This window comes from Lissotriton vulgaris, chromosome 9 (assembly GCF_964263255.1).
Source record: "Lissotriton vulgaris chromosome 9, aLisVul1.2, whole genome shotgun sequence".
In the NCBI taxonomy this organism is placed as follows: Eukaryota; Metazoa; Chordata; class Amphibia; order Caudata; family Salamandridae; genus Lissotriton; species Lissotriton vulgaris.
In genome coordinates this window covers 75,855,771-75,882,151 of record NC_141697.1, presented here as the reverse complement: position 1 = coordinate 75,882,151, position 26,381 = coordinate 75,855,771, and the positions used below count along the sequence as shown (strand labels likewise).

At 45.6% G+C, this 26,381-nt stretch overlaps 1 protein-coding gene across 1 annotated transcript in view; it reads right to left on the bottom strand.

Moving 5' to 3' along the window:
• Nucleotides 1-26,381, bottom strand: part of RGS6 (regulator of G protein signaling 6) — a 1,185,454-nt gene that overhangs the window by 83,608 nt on the left and 1,075,465 nt on the right. The window contains exon 16 of the mRNA XM_086937058.1: nt 5,400-5,489. Coding sequence (XP_086793184.1) covers nt 5,400-5,489 — 90 coding nt within the window. The remainder of the gene's footprint in view (nt 1-5,399; nt 5,490-26,381) is intronic.

The following is a 26,381-nucleotide window of genomic DNA, read 5'->3' as shown; positions in this document are numbered from 1 at the left end:
ATCATGTCGCATCCATCCACCAATATGCTCTCCCTGCCCCTATATCTTACACTCGTAAGATCCTATTCACCCCGGCGTTCAAACCTGTGCCCCAGTTTTTTCTTCCTTCTCTTCCTCCTTCTTTCCCATTTTGCTGCTTTTCTTTCTCTTGTCTTGTCTGATGATCAAAACTAAGCCCCGAACCCCAAAAAATACTGCAGGTGGATCACACATGCAAACACTGGTTCAAATTAAGTACTACTTATGGGACGGGATCTTCTCTGTGTTTTAGAGAATTCTGAACAGCCATCATAGGTTAGGAGTAATACTGGTGTTGAACTAATCAGCGTTCTTCCAAATAACATGTGGTAACACATCATTTTACATCTTCCAGCAAAAATGTAAGCTCTAGTTCTTTAATACAGCACCTTTCTCTCAGGAGCAGTGGTTCTGCTGTGGTAGCTTCTGTGGATGATGCAGATGAAGCTCTTTGAAGCATGGGTGTTACAGCATCCTAAAGAAACCAGTAGGGCCTTTTTGCAATCTTTGCAGTATTTGAGAAAACCTGGTCCTTATTCACAAAACTAAATTTGTTCATACATTTATGTTTGGTGTCAAATTTCCTTTTTTTTTTTTTACATCTGTCAGGAATTTTCAAATACAGAGAACTCCAAAGCCATAAATCCCACTCAAGGGGTCGGGAAGTGGATGGTCTAGGTTGGGGTATGCCTTGGAGTTTTGGGAACACCCACACATTGGTATGTTTGTGGGTATTCTCAAAGTCTGATCAATCCCCATTCCAGGCTGGAAAGGGTCAGAAACTCACTCAACCAGAAGCAGTTTTGCATAAATGGTGTAAAGGGGAATGGATAACCAGAGATTTGGTGAGGGTGTAGAGGCATAAATTGTGTTCCCTGCAGAAAAAAAAGAATAGAATGAAGTTCATTTGCACCGGGAGAACATGTTTTAAAAAAAAGTCTATTATTATTTTATCTATTCCCCCGACCCAAATTTCTCCAGTATTGGGAACTCTGCACAGCGGGAATAGGATCCTTTCGAAAGGTCAAATTCTAGAATAGCATTTCACTGTCCGCGAGACAGTCGGCACTTGGGTCATATATGTTGATGGTGGAGTATGTTAAGGAGAGAAGACTGTCTATTTGGGAATTTCTGTTTCTTCCCTTCCATATGTTGCAGTCGCCATTGTTCATCATATTAACCTGCATACGTCCGTGTCGCCCCAATAGCCGCTTCAAATCCTAGTGTCATCAATACTACCAATTGCCTACATCAGTTGGACCTTAGATTCATCTCTCAGTGGTGCTCTAACTACATATTTCACAATAATTCTTATAGATGGGTTAACCCTTTCGATGCTCATGACGAGCTCAGCTCGTCATGAGGCACAGTTGAGCTGTGCTGATGACGAGCTGAGCTCGTCATGAATAGAGGATTCAAGGAATTTTAGCACAGGAGGGGAAAATGCACAGCTGCCATGGTGTTAAATCTCATTCCGAGTTTGAAATTTGGAGTACTGGACCCAGTCATGACCATTCCCTAAGCAGTTGTCAATTCCACTTTTGGTGTTACCCCATCGGTTTTCTGGAAAGATTTCGTGAACCTTAAGTATCAGACACCCTTGCTCTCAAACCTGTCAGTCCTTCAGTCCCAAGGAGCACTCTGGTCTCCCGTCACCTTTACCTCGCCTGTGTAGGAGGGGAGGCAGATATAGAGTAGAGCGCTTCCTTTGTCTCCCATGTCCTCCTACAAAGGTTGCAGAACATGAGGGCCATGGACACTAGCTAAGAAGGAACATGGGCACTTGGCGAGGGACATGGTCTTTGGCATGTACCTCGCAGAGTCAACTTTAGGGGACCAGATGCCTTGTGATTGCTGCGCACATCTCCCCAGGGAAAATGTCCCGGTGCTGCGAAACGGGACGCAGGAGCATGTGCTTATGCAACACAGCCTCACTGTTGGTCTTCATAGCAGCCTGGGCAGAAACACTTGCTTGACCATCACACGCATGCAGCACGAGATTAAGAAGCAACACAAAACACAGGCTCACCATGTAATATAATGTTATTCTGCATGGCCAGCCATGGTGGATGACCACCATGACATCATGGCAATGCCAATGATAACGAAAGACAGCAATACATGAAGCAAAATCATGTTTATTTCTTGATAGGGGTCAATAGGAGGGTGTCTTTGGCTGCATTTATGTCAGTGCATGTCAGAGAAAACAACTGCTTAACCTTCTTTCTCCAAGCTGTTAAGTGCAAAGAGAACTCTAATGAAGTACAGGCATATAAACATCTAAATGTTTCCAACCAACACATTAAATACCCTTATGGACTTCTTTTTTTGTAGTTTGATCTTCTCATTACTTGGCTAAGGTTGTTCCAGGGGTGGGCATGTTTGGGCATTTATACACTGACTTTAATGCTTTTTTTTAAAATAATAAACAGTATAGGTGAATGAGGTTGCAAGTTAGAAGGTAGGAGATAATTAAAAGATAATTAAAAGTCTGGCATTGCTAAATCTTGCATCTCCTTTCTGCAGACTGCATCTAGACTGAGTACATCCTCCATCCTCACACTACCCCTCCTCCAGGACGCTAACTCTGAAGTTGAATACTTGATTGGAAGGTGGTGGTGGGATGGAGAGCGGGATTGGAGAACTCACTGACGATAATTTGCCAGCATTTGTGTCTCTTTCTTGTGGCTTTTCTCTTTTCAGTGGCACATATGTGGTCCCTTGCAGACAAGAAATAGAGTTCGAAACTTCACTAGTTTATATATTACCTTCCCCGCACCGCACATATGGTGGAGGGCTTCAGATGCCCAATGCAGGCAGAACCCATGGCCCTCTGTGAAGAAAGAGATCGAGATAAGGGGGAGAAGAACTGACAAGATAACTCAGTGAAATGTAGAGGGGAGTTTTGGCAATGATCAAAGTTGCATCGTGTAATCTATGAACAGGCTTTAGAATGGATAAGATTTGTTGCTGAAAATTAATACAGTTCTATCATTGCTGTGCCTATGCCAAGTCACCCGGGACTAGAGGGAGACATTCTGAATCCCTCCCACATCCACCTTAATTAAGTTGTGGGCATTTGCCAGCAGATCATTTGGATGTATAAAAGCTGGGAACCCATCAATTATGCAGCTGGGGAGAAACTTGCACCCAGCTCTAGAACTGAAATAAGACCCTGGAGCAAAAGGAACCTCGCCCATATCACCACAGAGTTTAATATATACCAGTTCTGGTTTCTCTATTCGTGCTACAATCGGAGGATATGGACTTCTAGGGAGATTTATAAATATTAAATTGAAGAAGAAGCCAGCATTTTAACACTTCCAGATTGGGGAAGTAGAATTGAAAAAAAAATACCTTGAAATTAAATTCACGTAAAGTAGTGCTCTCAATTTTAAAAATCTTTAACTAATCTTCAGAGGGTTTGACGGCACCGTTTTATGGAAAATCATGATAGTTTCCCTATTTCAATTTAGGGCAGAACTTCTCTACAAACAAATTGCATTTTGTTTTTTTCAATGATCATGAACAAGTCTATTCCGTCAGCAATGCCATCAATTTCTGTAGCATTTTGGTTGAGCAGACCCAATGAAAATATATATGTAGCACTTTTATGTAAATAATAGTACTTTTTTATGCACCTTTAGTAATCCCAGAGAACACTGGAAGGCCTGGTAGAATTATTGCTGTGAAATCTGAATTAATTTGAACCACAATAACAGCTTGAAGCAATTGCCACATCAAAAAGCTATGAACATGGCCGGGTATAATGCATGCCCCCTTGTGTCTTTGCACGAGGACTTACCCAATAACATTAAGCAATCTGTGTCCTATGCAGATTATTGGAATTCTTTGCTACTTCAGGCCACATCCTCGCATAGTTCTGGTGTGATGGAACTGGACGAGCCAACGTTGATACACACTTCCTCCTTTTTAGGAAGATGCTGAAGATGCAGCTACTCTGACAGAGGTTCTTCCAGATGTGCTGTTATGATGGTGACATTTTGAGAAGATCATCGATTTGGGATGGTATGTGTGGGATTCCAACCTCATCTGACCCAACCTTGATTATGGCCTTCAATGGCGTTGATGTAGATATTGTCGCCCCTACACTGTAGCTGTTCGATCGCTGAGTCATGCTCATCCGATCAAGGGTCAATGCTCCCACGGGTTCTTAACCTCTCAGAACTTTGTGCTGACCTCAGAACAAGTCTTACTCCTAACTCAAGATCCCACAACAAACATGTCGGACAATCACGGCTTCTTTTGCAGCGTTAGTTGAAAGTAGAGGGTGCTGATATTGTCATTGTTGGCTGCACTTCAAGGAATGTTATATGGCCCAACTATTATCGATTATAACTTATGAAAAAACACAGATTCTCAGCTTTGTTTCATTGTCCTCTACTGATACTCAGAAGAGGAGTATAGTGCAAAAGCATGGTCAGGATATTTTTTAAACACGCAAAACCGTGCACATTTCCCAAGGTGGGGTGGAATGCTCTTGCCAAATTTCAGGAGCGGCCCGTGCAGCTAAGAGCGGTGGTGCAGGGTGGGGAAGGAGTCAACAGACGATGAGGGAAAGTTAAATTAAAAAAATTAAAACCACTTACCTTGAGCTTGCTTCATCGCTGAGTCGGTGATTTGGCAAGAGCAAGGTAAATTGTTTTCTTTTTTTAAATTTAATTTTACCTCATCATTGTCTGTTGACTCCCTCTCCGGCCCGGCCCACCACTTGTACCTGCCCGAGCCTCTCCTGCCTAATTTTTCTTCTCCACCCGGTTTCAGTTTTTCTCTGGTTCGAGCAGAAACCATCTTGTGGGTTCTGTGAACGGGTGTGTGCCAGGGCTGAAAGACATGTTCTACATCACTAGTGTCCCCCAAGCCTCCCCACCCCCATGATTTATGTATGCAGTGAATACTCGTGTACAATCTTCATGCAAACCACTGGCCAAATGCATTTCTTGTGATATTTTTTATTATTTTCAAAACTTCCACCTTTTATGTGACGAAAATAGTTAGCAATTTCACCCACTGCTATTACAGTAATGTGGCTCTGCTAAAAACATACAAATAAAGTTACATGGGGCACTGAGCGAAAGGCCTCCTTTCAAGAACAAACCTAGTGCAATCTACAAGCGAGCACGCCATGTTCTAAAAGCGTGCTAACAACTCTTTCTCCAGGGCCTCCTAAATGTTGAAGAGCATGATTTGGTCTAGACTATGGAGTAAGGTTACTATCATGAGTATTTTTTTGTGTAACTGGTTTTAAAAAGAAATAAAACACAATTAAACTGGTTTCCATGACATTGTTAGTAGCAAGCAGCAGGCGTGCACCAAAAGATGCGAGAGATGCAAGCACGGCAATCCACACATTACAGTACCTTCTTCTTGGCCAACAATAATTCCTGGTACGCGTTGGAGCGCAGAAACCGCGCGTAGCTGTCGCTCTTCATCAGCTTGTATATATGCTCCTGTGGACAGAGATGAGAGAAGCGTCAGAAACTGAGATCTGCAGATGAGTTGTGCCAACATCTTGAGTCCTACCATCAAACAACGACAAGTCTGCTCCCAAACACTAATATCAACTACAAAACAAACTTTCAACTAGTCCAGTGCAATTCTGTAGGTCATTCTGAGGTCAGAGGGGTGTCCAGGTAGTGTTACTTTCATGTAAATGATCTCCACTTCAGCCTCACTTTATGCATCATTGCCAGTGACTGATGCAACACAATAATATATAGAATTACAAGCAATTTTATTGATAGGAAATCAGAATCACAGAAAAATGATTGTTTGTGACACAATTTACCTGGAACCTGCACAGCACCATAATCTGGGAATCTTTAGGGAACAAATGATGCAAAAACTGAGCAAACACAAAGCACCGACAGAGGCACCAGCATCTATTATAGTAAGTATTCTTTTTATTGTCGCTAGTTATTTTATACGTGATATGAAAATGCTAGACTACTATTTTGTGTTGGAGGTTTATTAATTTTTTAAAACAGTAAAACATAAAAGTATTAGCACAGCACTAACAAGTTAGTCTACAAACTCAAAAAACAAATGGCATTGGAGTTACTCAATAGGAACTATTGACACCTATATTAACCTATATTAAAATGACTATGTGCGCATCTCTTAATTATTAATGTTGTAAAGAGGGGGTGCAAGAATATCAGGCAGCTGTGGTTCCAAGATTGTCAGCAGTTTGACTGAGTATTCCTGACAACCATGAGTGAGATGGCTTAGATGGTTTTATTAAGTGTCAATCGAACATGGCTCAACAGCTCTAGTTTGCAGCGACAAAAGACTAGCAGCACGGTGAAGGATTGTGCTGGTGGTCCCAACACTTGCAGATCTTATCCACTGTTGGAATATGATCAACGCTAACTCACATTAGAGACTGAAGGGAAATGTCTACACATAATTGTGACTTGTGATGACTTGAATTGTAGACCTGTAGGTTAGAGTGACAGACCACTCTCATCACAATACTTTAGAAATACCAATAATGGTCCTACCTCGGTGACACCAGTATGGAGAACAATAACATGTACTCATCCTTCCTTCCACAACTGGTGCAAGTAGTTGAGACTCCCTCCTTGATGCAGGCGATGAGTGACCCTAAGGTGAATGCCCCTAACCATACTGAGATCCATTGTCAATCCCAGCCATTCAACTGAGTTGCAATGATGTTGGTATGTTTGTGGAGCAGATAATGGACCATCAGGTTCTCACACTCATTTCATACCAACAGAGGTGGTGCTCATAGGGGTAGAACTAAATGACTGGGTGTAAAACAACTGCCTCAAACTCAACACAGACAAAACAGAAGTACTGATCCTTGGGAACAATGCCTCCCATTGCAGTGGCTCCTGGTGGCCTACTGAGCTAGGACCCTCACCCACTTCTACAGACCACGCCTGCAACGTCAGCGTCATCGTGGACAGCCACCTTGGCATGAAAAAGCAGATCAATGCAGTCCCCTCTGCCTGCTTCCTTATACTTCTCAGGCTCCGAAAGATCTTCAAATTGCTCCCAGTAAGTCACCCAACCCCTCATCACTAGCTGCCTGGACCACAGCAATTCACTCTGCATAGGAATTACCACACACATCCTGAAGAGACTGTAAATCATACAGAACATCGTCAAGGAATTCACCAACCCCTCAGCCAACTCCAACGACATCACCCCCTCTCAAGCCCTCTGCGACTCCCTAGCCTCATTCTTCCACAACAAAATTGCTGACATCCACAACAGCTTCGACAACCGACCCGAAGACCAACCCACCCAACCCCCTGCAGGACCCCCACCCCCCCTGAACATCTTCAATGACTGGAAGCCAATCTCCACTGATGATACCATCCGTCTGATGAACTCCATCGACTCAGGATCCCCCACAGACCCATGCCCTCACCACATCTTTAACAAAGCAGACTCCATTATAGCACCGCACCTCCGAGATGTCATCAACTGCTCCCTCAACTCCGCAACCTTCCCGGAAAGCTGGAAACATGCCGAACTCAGCGCCCTCCTGAAGAAACCCACAGCTGACCCCACCGAACTCAAAAACTACCGCCCTATCTCACTCCTTCCATTCCCGGCCAAAGTCATCGAGAAAGCGGTCAACAACCAGCTCTCTGCATTCCTCGAAACCAACAAATCCCTCGACTCCTCACAGTCCGGCTTCCGAGCCAAGCACAGCACTGAAACCGCCCTCATCGCAGCAACAGACGACATTCGAACTCTACTGGACAATGGAGACACAGTTGCCCTCATCCTCCTCGACCTCTCCGCAGCCTTCGACACGGTCTGTCATAGCACCCTTTTACAACGCCTCAGAAACATCGGAATCCAAGGAAGAGCACTGGAATGGATCACCTCGTTCCTCACCGGAAGAACCCAGAGAGTCCGCCTTCCACCATTCAAGTCAGAGGCCACTGAAGTCATCTGCGGCGTACCACAAGGATCTTCACTCAGCCCCACCCTCTTCAACGTATACATGAGCCCCCTCGCGGCCATCGCACGCCAACATAACCTCAACATCATCTCCTACGCTGATGACACTCAACTGATCCTCTCACTCACCAAAGACCCTAACACCGCCAAAACCAACCTGCATGAAGGAATGAAAGAAGTAGCCGAATGGATGAAGCACAGCCGTCTGAAACTGAACTCAGACAAAACAGAAGTCCTCATCCTAGGCACCTCCCCCTCTGCCTGGGATGACTCTTGGTGGCCAGAGGCCCTTGGAAAAGCACCCATCCCGACGGACCACGCACGGAACCTGGGCGTCATCCTGGATTCCTCACTCTCGATGAACAGACAAGTCAACGCCGTCTCTTCATCTTGCTTCAACATTCTTCGCATGCTCAAAAAAACATTTCGTTGGATCCCCACCGAAACTAGAAAAACAGTCACCCAAGCTCTGGTCACGAGCCGTCTGGACTACGGAAACACCCTCTACGCCGGTACCACCGCAAAACTCCAGAAAAAAACTCCAACGCATCCAGAATGCTTCAGCCAGGCTAATACTAGACATCCCGCGTAAAGATCACATCTCTGGACACCTGAAAAACCTCCACTGGCTCCCCGTCAATAAAAGGATTACTTTCCGGCTCCTAACCCACACACACAAAGCGCTCTACGAAATCGGACCCGAATGCCTCAACACAAGACAGTCCTTCTACACCCCCACCCGCCAGCTACGATCCGCCAACCAAGCCCTTGCCACTGTACCTCGCATCAACAAAACCACCATGGGAGGTAGATCCTTCTCCTACCTGGCAGCTAAAACCTGGAACTCACTCCCCACTCACCTTCGCCTTACTCAGAACCACCTAGCATTCAGAAAGCAACTTAAAACGTGGATATTTGACAAGTAATTCCCCACCCTTCTCCAAGCGCCTTGAGACCCTTTGGGTATGTAGCGCGCTATATAAATTTATTGACTTGACTTGACTTGACTCCCTCTCCCTCACTCACACTGCTCGCATCCGCTGAAGCAACAGTCAGGGTCACTCCTTCTACTAACTTGCCGCAAAGTTCTGGAACAACCTCCCCCTCCAACTCGGGACCTCATCCTACCTTCAGGAATTCAGAAGGGGACTGAAGACTTGGCTGTTCAACTAATTCCACCTGAGCAGCTCTGCTCTCAGCACCAGGATACCGCGCAGGTGAGTAGCAGTGCTCTATAAATCCTGATTGATTGGAGCATGTGTGATAGAGGTCTGTGGGTGGAGGGTACCCCATTTATTACCCCTCTAGCATCCTTTAGGTTTAGAAGTTGTGGCCAAGGGTGTGTTTGCTGTGGGTCCAATTATAGTTGTGTTTGTCCAGCTAATCTATGTTTTAATGGTTGTGAGGACTGGGAATCCCTGAACCCAACCATCAACATAGGAATGCATTTATTTGGAGGGTGCAACACCCCAAACACCCTCTCACCGAATGCACACCTGTGGAGGCGCAGTAGCAATTTAACTTTTGATTTGTGTTGTGTCTTCAGTCTCCCCAAGTGTTACAGACAAGAGACCTCCGAACCCTTGGAACATTGGAGGCCTCACATTAATAAGCCATCTTTATGAGAACAGTTACAGCTACACATGTGTGTTCTTAATCACAGAGGGCTTTTTGCTGAAAACGCCCCTCGTCGCCAATGTTTTTGACTTCATCCTTGACACAGAGGCGTTCTCCCAGAGCAGGAAGCTGGTACCCCCCTGTCCCCCCCCCCCCACCCCCCGAGAGGGTGATGGATAGCACCTTGACTTATGCAGCATTAAAGCATCCCCACTGGTGAGGCAGATGAGAACAAATTCTCCCCTAGGAATGTCCGCATCATTAAGCTCTTAATTTATGCAGTCGGTACAGTTGAATGTTAATGAGCCACCATACCTAACCTCATTACACAAAAAGGCATTTTGTATACAGTGGCGGGTTTTATATGCCCTCTGAAAAATCTTGCAACTGTGCCATCACATCGATTTCAGATCAGGAAATAATTGTTTACCTGCAGACATCACCGCCTGTTAATTAGTGTACGCTTTAAAAAAGTGGGGCATTGTTCTAAAGATATTTGGTAACTGTACCTTTATGTGCTTGATTAATAAAAACCGTTATAATTATAGGGTTTTTCTTTGTACACAATCTAACAATAGAAAAAGATCATCATAAAGCAGGTTGCAATAAAATAATATAAAAGCTTAGCCTACAGACTTCAGTATTCTAATTTATACATGTACAAATAGCAAATAATATTCAATATATCTACCAGTTAGTGACCGATTTCTAATTTTGCATTGATATAGCCTGTGAGGTATAATCCATATACATACAATTCAGTTGGAAAAACACAAATGGATAAATGGGTAAACAACCTTTACAACGAAACTTTTACAACGCACTACCATTACGATGCAACTTTTACAACGCAGACCATTACAACGCATTGCGCTGGGGGGCGCTCTAGGATAGGGAATAGGTTTAATTTACTATCCAACACCTTCCCTACTATCCACGGGGACTGGAGTTGGAATAGTAAATTAAACTATTCACTATCCAGCGCCCCAAAGCACTATGTACCGCGTTGTAAAGGCACCGCGTTGTAAAGGCATGCGTGGTAAAAGCATGCGTTGTAACGTCATACATCCGGATAAATGTTTCAGAGGGAGATTTTTTGCGGTGGCAGATTTGCTTTCTCGAGATTGTATCTAAGTTTTGTGGGGAGAGAGGTGAGAATGCTCTCTGTCCTCCCCTCTCCCAGAAGTGACGTGACATAGACCCTTGCTCCCAAACAAACTCAATGGAACGAAGAGTGAGTTAGGCACCTCCCAGTGTGGTATTCTTACATCCTGAATTTATGATTTTGACTGATAAGTTTGACTGCTTAATACTTATTTTCCAATTTTCTTTCACAGTCCAGGTGTATTTGATTTAACTAGTGTGATTCTGCAACCAGTATTTTTGTTCCCAGATTTAATGACTGATCAATCCAGTTGCAAAAACACCGACCAGTAATTCAGTGTATGTGGAAAAAACTGCTCTGTATTAGGAAGCAACCTATAAAGACAGAGATTAGGTCATGTCCTGCTGCCATCAGCACTGGAAACTGTACTATTTTGACCCTAAAACCTTACACTCACTCCTAATGTAGCAGAAATGCCACTTCTGCCGAGAATTCAGCACCCCCTACAAGATTCTTAGCTGCCTTTGTAGATTTCAGAATCTAACAGAGTCCTCCACTCTACACTGCCATCTGGTCTTCAAACCACCTAAAGCCTTTATGATGGTCGCTGTCAGTGGGAGGAAGGTGACATTTAATATGTGCATGGTGGAAAAAGAGGAGCCTAGGCTAATGGACCACCTACCCAAAATAAACACTAAAGTAAGGTGTAAACTCTGGCGAGAGTTCACAAAGAAGGTGAGCGAGGTATCCGTGCGTCCTTATATGGTCAAGGAGTGTAGAAAATATTTGCAAGACTTGGAGCATCATGTTTGTGAGATACCATCTAAACACCCCTTGATTCCTTGGCAACAGTGGGTGCCTCAGCATCAGAGCAGCATCTGCAACCATGGGAGGAAGCTATCTACATCATCATCATCAGCCCTACAAACATTGCGAGTGTTGACGATGGAGCTGAGGGCATTGAAGAAGAAGATAATATCAGGCACCACGCATTGAAGCTAATGAGCTACATAGGAAGTAACGAAAGTGATACATGTAATATTAGATCGACTGCTGATAATTTGTTTTGTCAATGCCGTATGCACATAGTTGCTAGGACAGTGCAATGGTGGCCAATGTATTTTTATATGTGCCCTATCACTGTTGCTCCAGTATGTGCATCTTCCCAAAGTTACATAATTGTGTCTCTCATGCAGGATTTCTCCTCAGGCATTGGTCTAAATAGACACGGAAAAGACAGGCATCCATCAGGCACATATAGATAACATTACTAGGGGTGGGTGAAAAATCCTGCTCCGCTGGCAGAGTTTTACCCACTATGCGCTCCACTTGCAAGGTGGAGTTCTGGTAAAACTCCGCCAACCACTGTGTTGCAGAGCTTTTCATTGCATGTGGCTTGCCAACATTAAATTGGCGAGCGAGAATTGGCGTCATCTCGCATGTTTTTTGGGTGCTAGAACGTCTCCTGGCAAGATTTCTCAATGTGGGCGGTCAGGGCAGGTCGAAACCATTTGCGTTGAAAAAGCTGCCGGTTGAGGAGAAAATCTACGCGAGCGGCAGAAAGACGCAGTGCCCTCTTGTGTGCCACGCGGTGCCATTGGTGCTGATTTCACAGCGTAAAACAAGCTCCCGGTGCTAAAAATCACCATGAGCAGCGCAACATGCCGAATCCCGCCCATTCGAGGAACTCCGTGGAATCTCACAGAGTTTTTATGTAACTCCACAGAATTCCGCGGAGTGAAACTTTACGAGTTTCACTCACCCCTATTACAATCTTTCAAAGGATGGAGTCAGTATTGCACGGCAGTGCTAGTAAGCATATTTTCTAAAATACCAATAGTCACTTTTTACTCACCATCACTGTACCTAGAAGCGATAGACTAGTAATCCTAGTTATGTCTAGTTTTACTGTTTTCTGCAGGTTAAAATGAGACTGGAACAAAAGAGCCGACCTCAACTATCTGCATCACTACCAAAAAGAGGAGGAAGGAGCAGGGCATGTCAACTTCTTATACAACTGCTATGCCACGGTCACTACCAGCGGCAGCAACATCAGGCACTCAACCTTTGCGGCCCACAGAACCGACAGCCAACTCCACAGGAACGAAAGCCACCACTCCCAGCCTTGCTGTCACTGGACCTATTCCCCATGGACACTTCTATTACTGTAACCACTGTTACAAATGTACTTTCCACCAAAAGCACTGCCACAAGTTATACAACTTGCCACTGGTGACTCAAGTCATTACATGTTCTGGAATACTTTGTCTCCTGTGCCCCAGGTTCCAAGGCAGACAGTTAGATTAGAATGCAATGCAAAGAGGGTTCTCCCAGCTGGTAGAGTGGAAGGTCATATGAAACTCCAGTGCAAACTAATCAAGGGAGAGTTACAGCTTAAAAAGAACAGTGAAAGCCTTGTCCTTGAGACGCCATTTAAATCTCATTGCAGATCAATAAAGACTCATTTGAAAAAAAATGTTATCACTTTTATTAGCAGAGGTGTGGCCTGACTCTGATAGGTGGGCAGTGCAAGCAGACCCCCTATGAGTATATGCCACAATAACACGTGGCAGAGCCACATGCTTAAACATGCTGGATAAATATACAAAACAGTGATGGATGGAATGTTTGAAGTAATCTCAGTCACTGGTAATCACTCAGGCTGCATACTAACCCACTGTTATTTTGCACACCATGCCACCTCAGCCTAGACCCAGCCATATGCAAATCAGCGTTGACCCTGCTCCAATAGGAACAATCCAGACTAAATTGCCAAGTCAGGTCCTCCCTGAACCAGAACACAAGCAACATTTTACCGGTTTCACTCTAGTTACGGGCTCATCAGCTGGGGTACAGCTTGGTTCGAGTGACACAGTGTGCACTGGACCCACATCCAGGCATACCACCCCACTTAGGGTGAAATACTGTATGGCATAGATCATGTGCCTAATGGCCCTTCTGATGGCCTTCTCCTCTGCCAGATTAAGGATGCAGTCTCTGTTCTACCCATATATCCTGCTGCAGCTGGATGTGCGGTACCTAAGGGATGAAGGTGCCTTTGTACGTCGGATACTCCTAACCAGCTCTGCAATCAATCAATCAATCAATCAATCAATCAATCAATCAATCAATCAATCAATCAATCTTATTTATTTATTTATTTATTTATTTTAAGGTTTTATTGAGCGCGAACTTGACCTGTGAGGGTATCAGAGCGCTTTACATAGTCAAACGGTAGTATAGAGCGTAGTGTATCACAGGTCCTGTACATCATAGAGCTTACAGAAATTGAGGGGTCATAAGGTAGGCAGGAGATTCCAACAATACTATACATTTGGGGAAGGAGAGATTGTACATCGGGCACTTTACGGAGAACAAAAGACATACAATAGGCAGGAAATCACACAAGTACTGTACAAAGTCGCAGGATGAGGCAATAGTCTCTGAGGTAGCTGAGGAGCAGGTTTAGTCTAGGAATTTACCCATGAGGAAGGATCTGGCCTCTTTTTTGAGCGTGCAAGGGAGGGGATTGTTCTGATGTCAGGAGGGAGGGAGTTCCATATTCTTGGTGCAGATCCGGCGAAGGCTCGATTGTAAGTTTTTGTGTTCCTAAAGCGAGCAGGCCGGAGGAGGAGGGTGTTAGCCGATCGTGAGCACTATATACCCGCGATGGTCTCAAGGTGCTGGGGGGGGGGAGGTGGGGGCCGTTACTGATCGAACAGCCAGGTCTTTAGTGTCATCCTGAAGGTCAGCAGGTCTTGGATCTGTCGTAGCCTGAGTGGGAGGGTGTTCCATGTCTTGGCGGCGAGGTGGGACTAGGATCTCCCGCCGGTGGTTGTTCTTCAGATGCGCGGGACGGTGGCGAGTGAGAGGTCGGCGGAGCGTAGCTGGCGGTTGGGGGTGTAGAAGGAGACCCATCTGTTGAGGCAGGCTGGGCCAGTCTTGTGAAGTGCATTGTGTGTGTGGATGAGGAGCTTGAAGGATATCCTCTTGTTGATGGGGAGCCAGTGCAGGTTTCTCAGGTGGGAGGTGATGTGGCCGTGTCGTGGTACATCGAGGATCAGTCATGCCGAGGCGTTTTGGATGTGTTGTAGTCGATTGATGAGCTTGGTCGGGGCTCCCGTGTAGAGGACGTTTCCGTAGTCGAGTCTGCTGCTGACGAGGGCCTGGGTGACTGTCTTTCTTGTATCTGTCAGGATCCATCTGTAGATCTTGCAGAGCATGCGGAGGGTGTTGAAGCAGGAGGAGGAGACGGCGTTGACTTGCTTGGTCATTGAGAGCGTTGAGTCGAGGATGATTCCCAGGTTGCGTGCGTGGTCTGTGGGAGTCGGGCTGCCCCCAGTGGCGTTGGCCACCAGGAATCGTACCAGGCTGACAGGTTAGACTCGAGGATGAGGACCTCCGTCTTGTCCGAGTTCAGCTTCAGACAGCTGATCTTCATCTAGTCGACGACAGCCTTCATTCTTTCATGGAGGTTGGCTTTGGCGGTGATGGGGTCCTTGGTGAGGGAGAGGATCAGTTGAGTGTCATCGGCGTAGGAGATTACGTTGAGGTCGTGCTGTTGGGCGACGTGTGCAAGCGGGGCCATGTAAATGTTGAACAGTGTTGGGCTGAGGGAGGATCCTTGGGGTACGCCACAGATGATCTCGGAGGCTTCGGAACGGAATGGGGGGAGGCGGATGCTCTGGGTTCTGCCGGAGAGGAAGGAGGTGGTCCATTCCAGAGCCTTGTCTCGGATCCCTGCGTCGTGGAGGCGTGCGCGTAGTGTGTGGTGGCAGACGGTGTCGAAGGCGGCGGAGAGGTCTAGGAGGATGAGTGCTGCAGTCTCCCCGTTGTCCAGCAGGGTTGTGATGTCGTCAGTGGCGGCGATGAGGGTGGTCTCTGTGCTGTGGTTGCTGCGGAACCCTGACTGGGAAGGGTCCAGGATTCTGTTCTCTTCAAGGTATCGGGTTAGCTGTCTGTTAACAATTTTCTTGATGACCTTGGCCGGAAAAGGGAGCAGAGAGATGGGTCGGAAGTTGTTAAGGTCTCTTAGGTCTGCCTTGGGTTTTTTTAGTAGGGCATTGATATCGGCGTGCTTCCAGTTCTCTGGGAAGGTCGTGGTCTCAAGGGAGAGATTGATGACGTTGCGTAGGTGGGGTGCGATGGAGCTGACAAAGAACCGGAGTGGATTCTGCTCATGGTCTTGATGGTGTCATTGACGCTCATGCTGGTCCAGGCTAGCAAGGGGATGTGGTCGATGGTGTGTGGAGAATTTGTTGTGTTGCTGTCTGTTGGAGCTATCTGGGTGTTGAAGCTGTCGTGGATGTCTGCTATCTTGCGGTGGAAGAAGGTGGCGAGGGAGTCGCACAGGGCTTGCGATGGCGGGATGTCGTTGGTGTTGGAGCTGGGGTTGGAGAGTTCCTTCACGATGTTGAAGAGCTCCTTGTTGTTGTGTGCATTGTTGTCGAGGCGGTCTTCGAAGGAGGTCTTCTTGGCAGCCTGATGAGGTGGTGGTGGTTGCGGACGGCGTCCTTGTGTGCTGTGTGGCTGTTCGGAGTTTGTTCACTGTGCCATTTCTTCTCTAGTTTCCGGTAGGCTTGCTTGGAATCTAGGAGTTCTGCGGTGAACCAGCTGGCCCTCTTGCTGGTGTCTCTGTGGAAGGGTTTCTTCAGCGGGGCGAGGGTGTTGGCGCAGTCGTTGATCCAGCGTCTGAGGTTGTGGGCAGCGACGTCGGTGTTGGAGGGTTTGGTGGGTGGTCTGAGAGCGTGGTTTGCATGTAGTTGGTCTTTGGTGATTTTGCTCCAGCGGCGGCGGGGGATCTATTGGGTGCAGTGGTGTGTGGTGGGTTTCTGGAAGGTGAAGTGGATGCAGCGGTGGTCGGTCCAGAGGAGTTCGGTGGTGTGGCTGACGGAGACGTGCAGGCTTGAGGAGAAGACGGGGTCGAGCGTGTCGCCAGCGGAGTGGGTGGGCGTTGTGACGAGTTGTCTCAGGCCAAGGTTGGCGAGGTTATTGATCAGGGTTGTGGAGTTGTTGTTGTTATTGTTCTTAAGGTGAAAGTTTTTGTCTCCGAGGAGGATGTAGTCGGTGGAGGTCAGGGCGTGCATGCTGATGAAGTCGGCGATGGAGTCGCTGAACTGGGGGCGGGGTCGAGGGGGTCGGTAGACAAGGGTGCCTCTAAGGGTGGAATTGGGGTCTGTGTGGATCTGGAAATGCATGTGTTCGGCGGTACTGAGCGCGTCGTTGGTGCTAGTCGAGACCCTCATGCTGTTCTTGTGGACGATGGCGATTTCTCCTCCGACTCCGTTGGTGCGGTCTCTGCGGGTGATCTTGTAGCCGTCGGGGATGGCTATGGCAATGTCGGGTGCGGAGGAGCTGTTCAACCAGGTCTCTGTCAGGAAGGCGACGTCCGGGGAGGTTGTGTTGAGCAGGTCCCAGAGCTCGACGGCTTGTTTGCGTGCGGAGCGGGTGTTCAGTAGTATGCATTGGATGTGGTTGAGGTCTTTCGTGGCGAGTGGTTCGTCGGCTCTCTGGCTGGTGTAGCTGCAGTTCCGGCAGGTGAAGGGACCGTGTGTGCGTTTCAGGGCGGCCTTGAAGCAGTTGTGGGTCCGTCCGTGGTTGAGAACGTGCTGGCGTCGTAGTGGCGGCAGTCATCATGGTGGGTGCGGGGGCCAGGGGTTCTGGCGCTGGGCGCAGTCCAGGCGCGGACTGGCTCAGACGGGCTTGGGGACGCAGTGGCCGGGGCGGTGAGGGGCGACGAGGAAACAGAAGGCAAAAGGGCACAACAATTGAGGGAGAAGGTCACAGAAAAACGAGGGGAAACGAGTGGCACAGAAGGCAAAAGGTCACAAGAAAGGGCAGAAAGGTCACAAAATACGGGGGGAAAAGAGTGGCACAGAAGGCAGAAAGGTCACAGAAATGCGTGGGCAGATAAGCAACAGAAGGCAAAAACGGGCATAGAGACCCAGGGGCCGCATGGGGAGCAGAAGCAAAAAAACGGGCAGAGAGACACAGGGCAGCGAGGGGAGCAGAGGGAGAGAACAGGCACAGACCACGTACAGGCAGCTTGGGAGACAGACAACAGCAGTCACAGACACAACAATGAAAATGCAGTCACTACAACAGAAGCAATGAAAGAAAATACAGGCAATACAATGGAAGATGAGCAAACCTATGGCCTACAACTGGCCACCAGAGATGAAGCGCAGGTTGTAGCCTGCGGGTGGAGGAGGGCCTTGAACTTCCTCAGCAGGGGCAGCTGGGCAGGGAGGCACAGGCGGTGCTGTGCGGAGGGGGAGCGACCTACCTGGAAGGGTCAAGGGTCGCAAGAACTGTGTTGTTGATGTGCGGCATGTCCTGCCTCCGTGGCACCTATCCTTTGGCTTGTCTGATGCAGGCATTGTGCTGGTGGTACAGATGGCCTGTGCTGAATGTGGTGTAGGTGGATGCCACTCCTCTCCATCATCTGAAAACTAGGCCTCAATGTCTGTACCAGCCACATTCTTGGGAACCTGATGTTCCTATTTTTGCATTTCCGCCTCTTCCATCCTGCTTCAATTGTCTCTGCCTGAGTGGTCTTCCCAGCTATGGGCCCTACTGAGGTGATATTTGAGCAGCATGGCTGGTGCTGATCGTGGGCCAGGCACGGATGGGCGCAGACGGGCTGGAATAAACGTGAACGTTTAAACAGACCAATTAAATTTACCACTGAGAAGGATGTATTTTCCTTTCATGTTAGATGACGCTCTTGAGAACTTTAGGAAATTGGACAGAATAACTGGACATTATCAGCAGACTTCAGGCAGGTTACGTCGAATCAAGATGCAGCACCTGTGACATCTCACACCTCATTGGCACTTCTACCCGGTCCTGGAAAGAAGGTTGTTTCAAATGGAGATCACACTAATTAATCAATTGATCAAGAAGAGAAAAGAGCAAGATTTTTCCAAAATGTTGATGCTACTAGAGATTGGCTCCCTCATTTGGAGCACATCTGACACACCTTCTTCACACCTTGCTAGGTAATTCATTTTTAATTAATTTTCCCAGAGCAGTCAGCTCGCATGCCATTACCTCTTGGCACTGGTGACTTAAGTCATTACCAATTGGAGCTGGCAACTCAAGTCATTGCCTCTTGGCACTTGCGACTGAAGCCACTGACGCTTGGCACTGGCGACTTAAGTCATTACATGCACTGGATTCCTTTGTCTCCTGTGCCCCAGGTGCCAAATCTGGGCCTTCGTAAAAGCAGGAACAGCAGTAATCTCTATGGACCGGATTCAGAGGGGCTGTTTTGAGCTCCACATCCTGAATCACTGAATCAGAACAAGAGGAATTTACCATGTACTTAAGTCCCTGGAAAATCTGCCAATGTGGAGCATTTTCCATCACTGTAAGTTCTGGGTTTAATAGCGATGTGGGGGGCAGGCGGATCAACCAAGTGTCCTGAACATCCACACATTCAAATGTTTGAAGGATTTTATTTACTGACATACTGCAGGTAGTTTCTCGCCCTGGAAGTGCATGTACAACGGTCCTGGTGAGAGGCGGAAGTATCTGTCTTTGCACCGCCGAAGAAAGATATTCTCACTGTAACATAGAAGATACACAAGTAGATGTTCATTTTTTATTCATGAGATTTTGGAAAGTAGGGATACTCTTGGAAATCTACAAATCTTAGAGATTTCCAAGGGTAAACCTAGGAGTTTTGCAAAAAGGTGAAAACTCATCTTAAACTTTGTTGGCACTTCTGTGGGTATATCTGGACTTTTTCAAACTGTCTTTATGAATTGGGTGCAGCACAATTAACTTGATCTCAACTCCAAATTCATGCAAACTTTACAGCCCCAGAATACAGTTTACACATTTTCTTATTGTCTGGAGACAGCATTAAAGATTTTTTTCATTACCTTAAAAGAACTCAAATGCAGGAAGACCAAACGCTATTCAAAGCAATTTTAAGAAGTGAGGAGATTCGCTGAATTTAAGTAAAGTCTGGCTGAGCTTCTAAGACATATCGAGGTCAATTCCATCCATCACATGACCTACCACCATATCATCTAAATAAGGATATTATTTTCACCTTTACATAGTCTAGCCTATTAACAATTGTATCCACCAAGTATACAGTGCTAGTCATGCCTTTCCAAGTAGTGTTTGTTTCGATGTAATGGATGTGATCAAATCGCGATGCGATATAATGGATGCAATATAGTAGAGCGATACCATGGCTGAACAGATGCCATTTCAACAGTCAGATAAGCTCTAGTTATTCCACTTTCCAGGGAAGCTTTACATGCACTGACTAGCTGTTAGTCCAAGCAGTATGTCAACATTGTACATCTTGGAATGAACTGAGACAGGCGACCAGCAATGTCCTTTTCACTGCATTGCTTATGGCGGTCCACTTCCCCTTAGAGATTGCACCAATGTTGACCGGCCCGATGATTGTGTGAAGGGTATGCCGACCCTTAGCAATTCTGTGCTAGATTAATACTTCTGTTGAAGAATCCTGTATCAGGAGAACTCGACCATCTAGGAAGACAGCATAACATGCCTGCACTAGATTATACAGGACAATAAGACATCCAGGAAATATTATGCCAGGAGACTGCCCTCAGGAATCCTATGCTAGGAGAATCGCGCCCCTGAGGATTGCGATGCCAGGAAAAGGTTTGCCCACAGGAAGACCACAAAGGAATACATTCAGTGAAGCATTCCGCTTCATTGAACATTTTATCCCTTTCTTCTTTAATTTCCTGGTCTACCAGTGCAGTTCCCTCCCTCTTTTCCCTACCTTATACCTAGCACATTTTGGTGGTATAACACTATTTTTCATGTATTTCGCTGATTACGTTTCTTTTAGTGGAAAATATACTGAAATTTAAAAAAGGTGTTTCATTTCAACCATATACTCAGTTCTTATGTAGGTCAAGTGTTAAATTCACGCTTTAAATATCATGAACCAGGTATTAAAAGAGGTGCCAGAACAGTTAACGACCTGGGCGAAACAATGAAGAAACAAAATGACACATGAAGAATCATGGATTGTTTATTATTTTCTAATGCGTGGTAAAATGTTTACTTTTTTAAGCTCCTTTTCACAGTTGTATTAATGGATGTAATTTTGATTATTTTATTGCAGTCATCATGGTGGGTGCGGGGGCCAGGGGTTCTGGCGCTGGGCGCAGTCCAGGCGCGGACTGGCTCAGACGGGCTTGGGGACGCAGTGGCCGGGGCGGTGAGGGGCGACGAGGAAACAGAAGGCAAAAGGGCACAACAATTGAGGGAGAAGGTCACAGAAAAACGAGGGGAAACGAGTGGCACAGAAGGCAAAAGGTCACAAGAAAGGGCAGAAAGGTCACAAAATACGGGGGGAAAAGAGTGGCACAGAAGGCAGAAAGGTCACAGAAATGCGTGGGCAGATAAGCAACAGAAGGCAAAAACGGGCATAGAGACCCAGGGGCCGCATGGGGAGCAGAAGCAAAAAAACGGGCAGAGAGACACAGGGCAGCGAGGGGAGCAGAGGGAGAGAACAGGCACAGACCACGTACAGGCAGCTTGGGAGACAGACAACAGCAGTCACAGACACAACAATGAAAATGCAGTCACTACAACAGAAGCAATGAAAGAAAATACAGGCAATACAATGGAAGATGAGCAAACCTATGGCCTACAACTGGCCACCAGAGATGAAGCGCAGGTTGTAGCCTGCGGGTGGAGGAGGGCCTTGAACTTCCTCAGCAGGGGCAGCTGGGCAGGGAGGCACAGGCGGTGCTGTGCGGAGGGGGAGCGACCTACCTGGAAGGGTCAAGGGTCGCAAGAACTGTGTTGTTGATGTGCGGCATGTCCTGCCTCCGTGGCACCTATCCTTTGGCTTGTCTGATGCAGGCATTGTGCTGGTGGTACAGATGGCCTGTGCTGAATGTGGTGTAGGTGGATGCCACTCCTCTCCATCATCTGAAAACTAGGCCTCAATGTCTGTACCAGCCACATTCTTGGGAACCTGATGTTCCTATTTTTGCATTTCCGCCTCTTCCATCCTGCTTCAATTGTCTCTGCCTGAGTGGTCTTCCCAGCTATGGGCCCTACTGAGGTGATATTTGAGCAGCATGGCTGGTGCTGATCGTGGGCCAGGCACGGATGGGCGCAGACGGGCTGGAATAAACGTGAACGTTTAAACAGACCAATTAAATTTACCACTGAGAAGGATGTATTTTCCTTTCATGTTAGATGACGCTCTTGAGAACTTTAGGAAATTGGACAGAATAACTGGACATTATCAGCAGACTTCAGGCAGGTTACGTCGAATCAAGATGCAGCACCTGTGACATCTCACACCTCATTGGCACTTCTACCCGGTCCTGGAAAGAAGGTTGTTTCAAATGGAGATCACACTAATTAATCAATTGATCAAGAAGAGAAAAGAGCAAGATTTTTCCAAAATGTTGATGCTACTAGAGCATGGCTCCCTCATTTGGAGCACATCTGACACACCTTCTTCACACCTTGCTAGGTAATTCATTTTTAATTAATTTTCCCAGAGCAGTCAGCTCGCATGCCATTACCTCTTGGCACTGGTGACTTAAGTCATTACCAATTGGAGCTGGCAACTCAAGTCATTGCCTCTTGGCACTTGCGACTGAAGCCACTGACGCTTGGCACTGGCGACTTAAGTCATTACATGCACTGGATTCCTTTGTCTCCTGTGCCCCAGGTGCCAAATCTGGCCCTTCGTAAAAGCAGGAACAGCAGTAATCTCTATGGACCGGATTCAGAGGGGCTGTTTTGAGCTCCACATCCTGAATCACTGAATCAGAACAAGAGGAATTTACCATGTACTTAAGTCCCTGGAAAATCTGCCAATGTGGAGCATTTTCCATCACTGTAAGTTCTGGGTTTAATAGCGATGTGGGGGGCAGGCGGATCAACCAAGTGTCCTGAACATCCACACATTCAAATGTTTGAAGGATTTTATTTACTGACATACTGCAGGTAGTTTCTCGCCCTGGAAGTGCATGTACAACGGTCCTGGTGAGAGGCGGAAGTATCTGTCTTTGCACCGCCGAAGAAAGATATTCTCACTGTAACATAGAAGATACACAAGTAGATGTTCATTTTTTATTCATGAGATTTTGGAAAGTAGGGATACTCTTGGAAATCTACAAATCTTAGAGATTTCCAAGGGTAAACCTAGGAGTTTTGCAAAAAGGTGAAAACTCATCTTAAACTTTGTTGGCACTTCTGTGGGTATATCTGGACTTTTTCAAACTGTCTTTATGAATTGGGTGCAGCACAATTAACTTGATCTCAACTCCAAATTCATGCAAACTTTACAGCCCCAGAATACAGTTTACACATTTTCTTATTGTCTGGAGACAGCATTAAAGATTTTTTTCATTACCTTAAAAGAACTCAAATGCAGGAAGACCAAACGCTATTCAAAGCAATTTTAAGAAGTGAGGAGATTCGCTGAATTTAAGTAAAGTCTGGCTGAGCTTCTAAGACATATCGAGGTCAATTCCATCCATCACATGACCTACCACCATATCATCTAAATAAGGATATTATTTTCACCTTTACATAGTCTAGCCTATTAACAATTGTATCCACCAAGTATACAGTGCTAGTCATGCCTTTCCAAGTAGTGTTTGTTTCGATGTAATGGATGTGATCAAATCGCGATGCGATATAATGGATGCAATATAGTAGAGCGATACCATGGCTGAACAGATGCCATTTCAACAGTCAGATAAGCTCTAGTTATTCCACTTTCCAGGGAAGCTTTACATGCACTGACTAGCTGTTAGTCCAAGCAGTATGTCAACATTGTACATCTTGGAATGAACTGAGACAGGCGACCAGCAATGTCCTTTTCACTGCATTGCTTATGGCGGTCCACTTCCCCTTAGAGATTGCACCAATGTTGACCGGCCCGATGATTGTGTGAAGGGTATGCCGACCCTTAGCAATTCTGTGCTAGATTAATACTTCTGTTGAAGAATCCTGTATCAGGAGAACTCGACCATCTAGGAAGACAGCATAACATGCCTGCACTAGATTATACAGGACAATAAGACATCCAGGAAATATTATGCCAGGAGACTGCCCTCAGGAATCCTATGCTAGGAGAATCGCGCCCCTGAGGATTGCGATGCCAGGAAAAGGTTTGCCCACAGGAAGACCACAAAGGAATACATTCAGTGAAGCATTCCGCTTCATTGAACATTTTATCCCTTTCTTCTTTAATTTCCTGGTCTACCAGTGCAGTTCCCTCCCTCTTTTCCCTACCTTATACCTAGCACATTTTGGTGGTATAACACTATTTTTCATGTATTTCGCTGATTACGTTTCTTTTAGTGGAAAATATACTGAAATTTAAAAAAGGTGTTTCATTTCAACCATATACTCAGTTCTTATGTAGGTCAAGTGTTAAATTCACGCTTTAAATATCATGAACCAGGTATTAAAAGAGGTGCCAGAACAGTTAACGACCTGGGCGAAACAATGAAGAAACAAAATGACACATGAAGAATCATGGATTGTTTATTATTTTCTAATGCGTGGTAAAATGTTTACTTTTTTAAGCTCCTTTTCACAGTTGTATTAATGGATGTAATTTTGATTATTTTATTGCAGATTTCATTGTTAGATCTAAATCTCTAATAAAACTTGAACTTGAAACTTAAACTTTTTTATTTTCTCCCCTTTCTTTTTTATCTCAGTTCCCTACCTCTTTTCCCTACATTATTCCTAGCACATTTTGGCAGTAAAACACTATTTTTTATGTCTTTTGCTGATGAAGTTTCTTATTGTGAGAAATAAATTGAAATTAAAAGCACTCTGGCATTTTATTTCATCCTTATATTTTAGTTCTGATATAGGTATCAGTTACATTAAGATTTTATATAGCATGAACCAGATATTACAAAATGTACCAGAGAGGTGAACAATTTGGTTGAAACATCTGAGAATTATTATAATTTTTTTTAAATCAACATCATTTTTATAAGGAATTAATTGTATAATGCGATTTAATAGTTATAAAATAAGGGTGCTATGTATTACGAAAAAAGCAATATTATTAAGGCAGATGTCAACATTTAGGAGAGACAAATCCATGTGTAAACTAAGAAGGGGACAACTCAAGTGTGAATCTTTTGGGCCTTCATGTGAAAAGCAACTTTAAGGTCGCAAACCTCGAATTCCGAAAATTGCAGCTTTTCGACTGAAAAATAGAATTTTTGTATTTAAAAACCCCAAATTGCGATTCGTTATTGGTTGCAATTTATGATTTCTTATATGGCATTTTAGCACTTGAGGGCCATGGCGACAACAATGTGAGGTTAATGCACTTGTGTAATATGAGACAAGCAAGCACTTGCCAATTTCAGCGAGATGGTGGGAAGAGGGAATCTGAAGCAGAGAATAATGTTTGCATCGAAACTACTGATTTATGAATATGTCAGTATGATAACAGAGATCATGAAACTGAGAACAATAATTAGCCAAAGAGTTTGCGAAGAAGGTGACTTCTGACAAGTGCCTAATTTATAAAAAAATATTAGGTGCCAGGGCCATCGGCAGGAGGCCACTGCAGCTTGCACCACCCACTGCAAATGACAGTACCAACACAATTGCTAAGCATCACACTTCTCCAAATGTGACAATTCAGAATATTCCAAGCCCCCAAAGCTATTAGAATGGCTTGGGTGACAGATATTAGTCTTTTTTAATGTATGTTGGATTAATAACCAACTGTTGTGCTCATCTGTAAATTAGACAAACAGTGTCACCATGTGGCAGACTGTTGTAAGTGTGGGTGCTGACAAGTAAGTGCCGGTGCGGAGCACCAGAAAGTACCTGCTCAAATTAAGCACTGCTTTTGACACATTTTATGAAGACAAAAAGAGAGGGAGCAAGCTTAATGTGACTGGAGAGGCATTTCAGATCTTAGGCACATTACCTGAGAAGGAGCCGCTCTGGCTGACATTCGTTTTAAAATGGGGGCTCTAGATGTACATTTCTAGGAGGTGTCAGGTGGACAGGGAATTAAGAAAGCATGGGTGGGGAGTACTATGCATGGAGGAGATAGAATTAACAATTTGGGCAAGGAGGTGGGGATTAAACCTGTAGTGCACTTAGAAGAATCAGGAAGGAGGGCCAGGAGACATATTTGTAGATGTGGCCGGGGGACGTAGAGAACTGGAGGGGGGCAGAAGGGAAGGACAATGTAGATCAGGTGCTAATTGGTCGAATGCCTAGAATTTACAGCTGTAGACAGCTAACTGTGGTTATAATAATGCCCCAATTAACAATTAACATATATTAGGCAAGTTAAAAATTGAATATATTTATAGTATGTGAATGTAAAACTGCATTCACTATTCTGTAGCCAAGGCATGTCAGTTTTTAAGCCGTACATTAACTTAGAATCGCCATATCAGATGTTCATAATAATAAGTGAATATGTGAGCTAATCCCATTTAGATTCATTCTTTTGTAAATTAATCTGTAAATTGTGAGCCATGGAGCGTGCAATTGGTGTGAATGCCTGGGTGGAACTGGAGGAAGTATAGGACAGGAAGCCGCCGGTGGCCGGGCCAATAGATGCCAATGGGCTTCTAGAGATCCACCTGCCAGGCTCTGAAAGAACACCCAGTTCCCTGAAAGAAGAGCCATTGGGACTTAGCTCATTGGC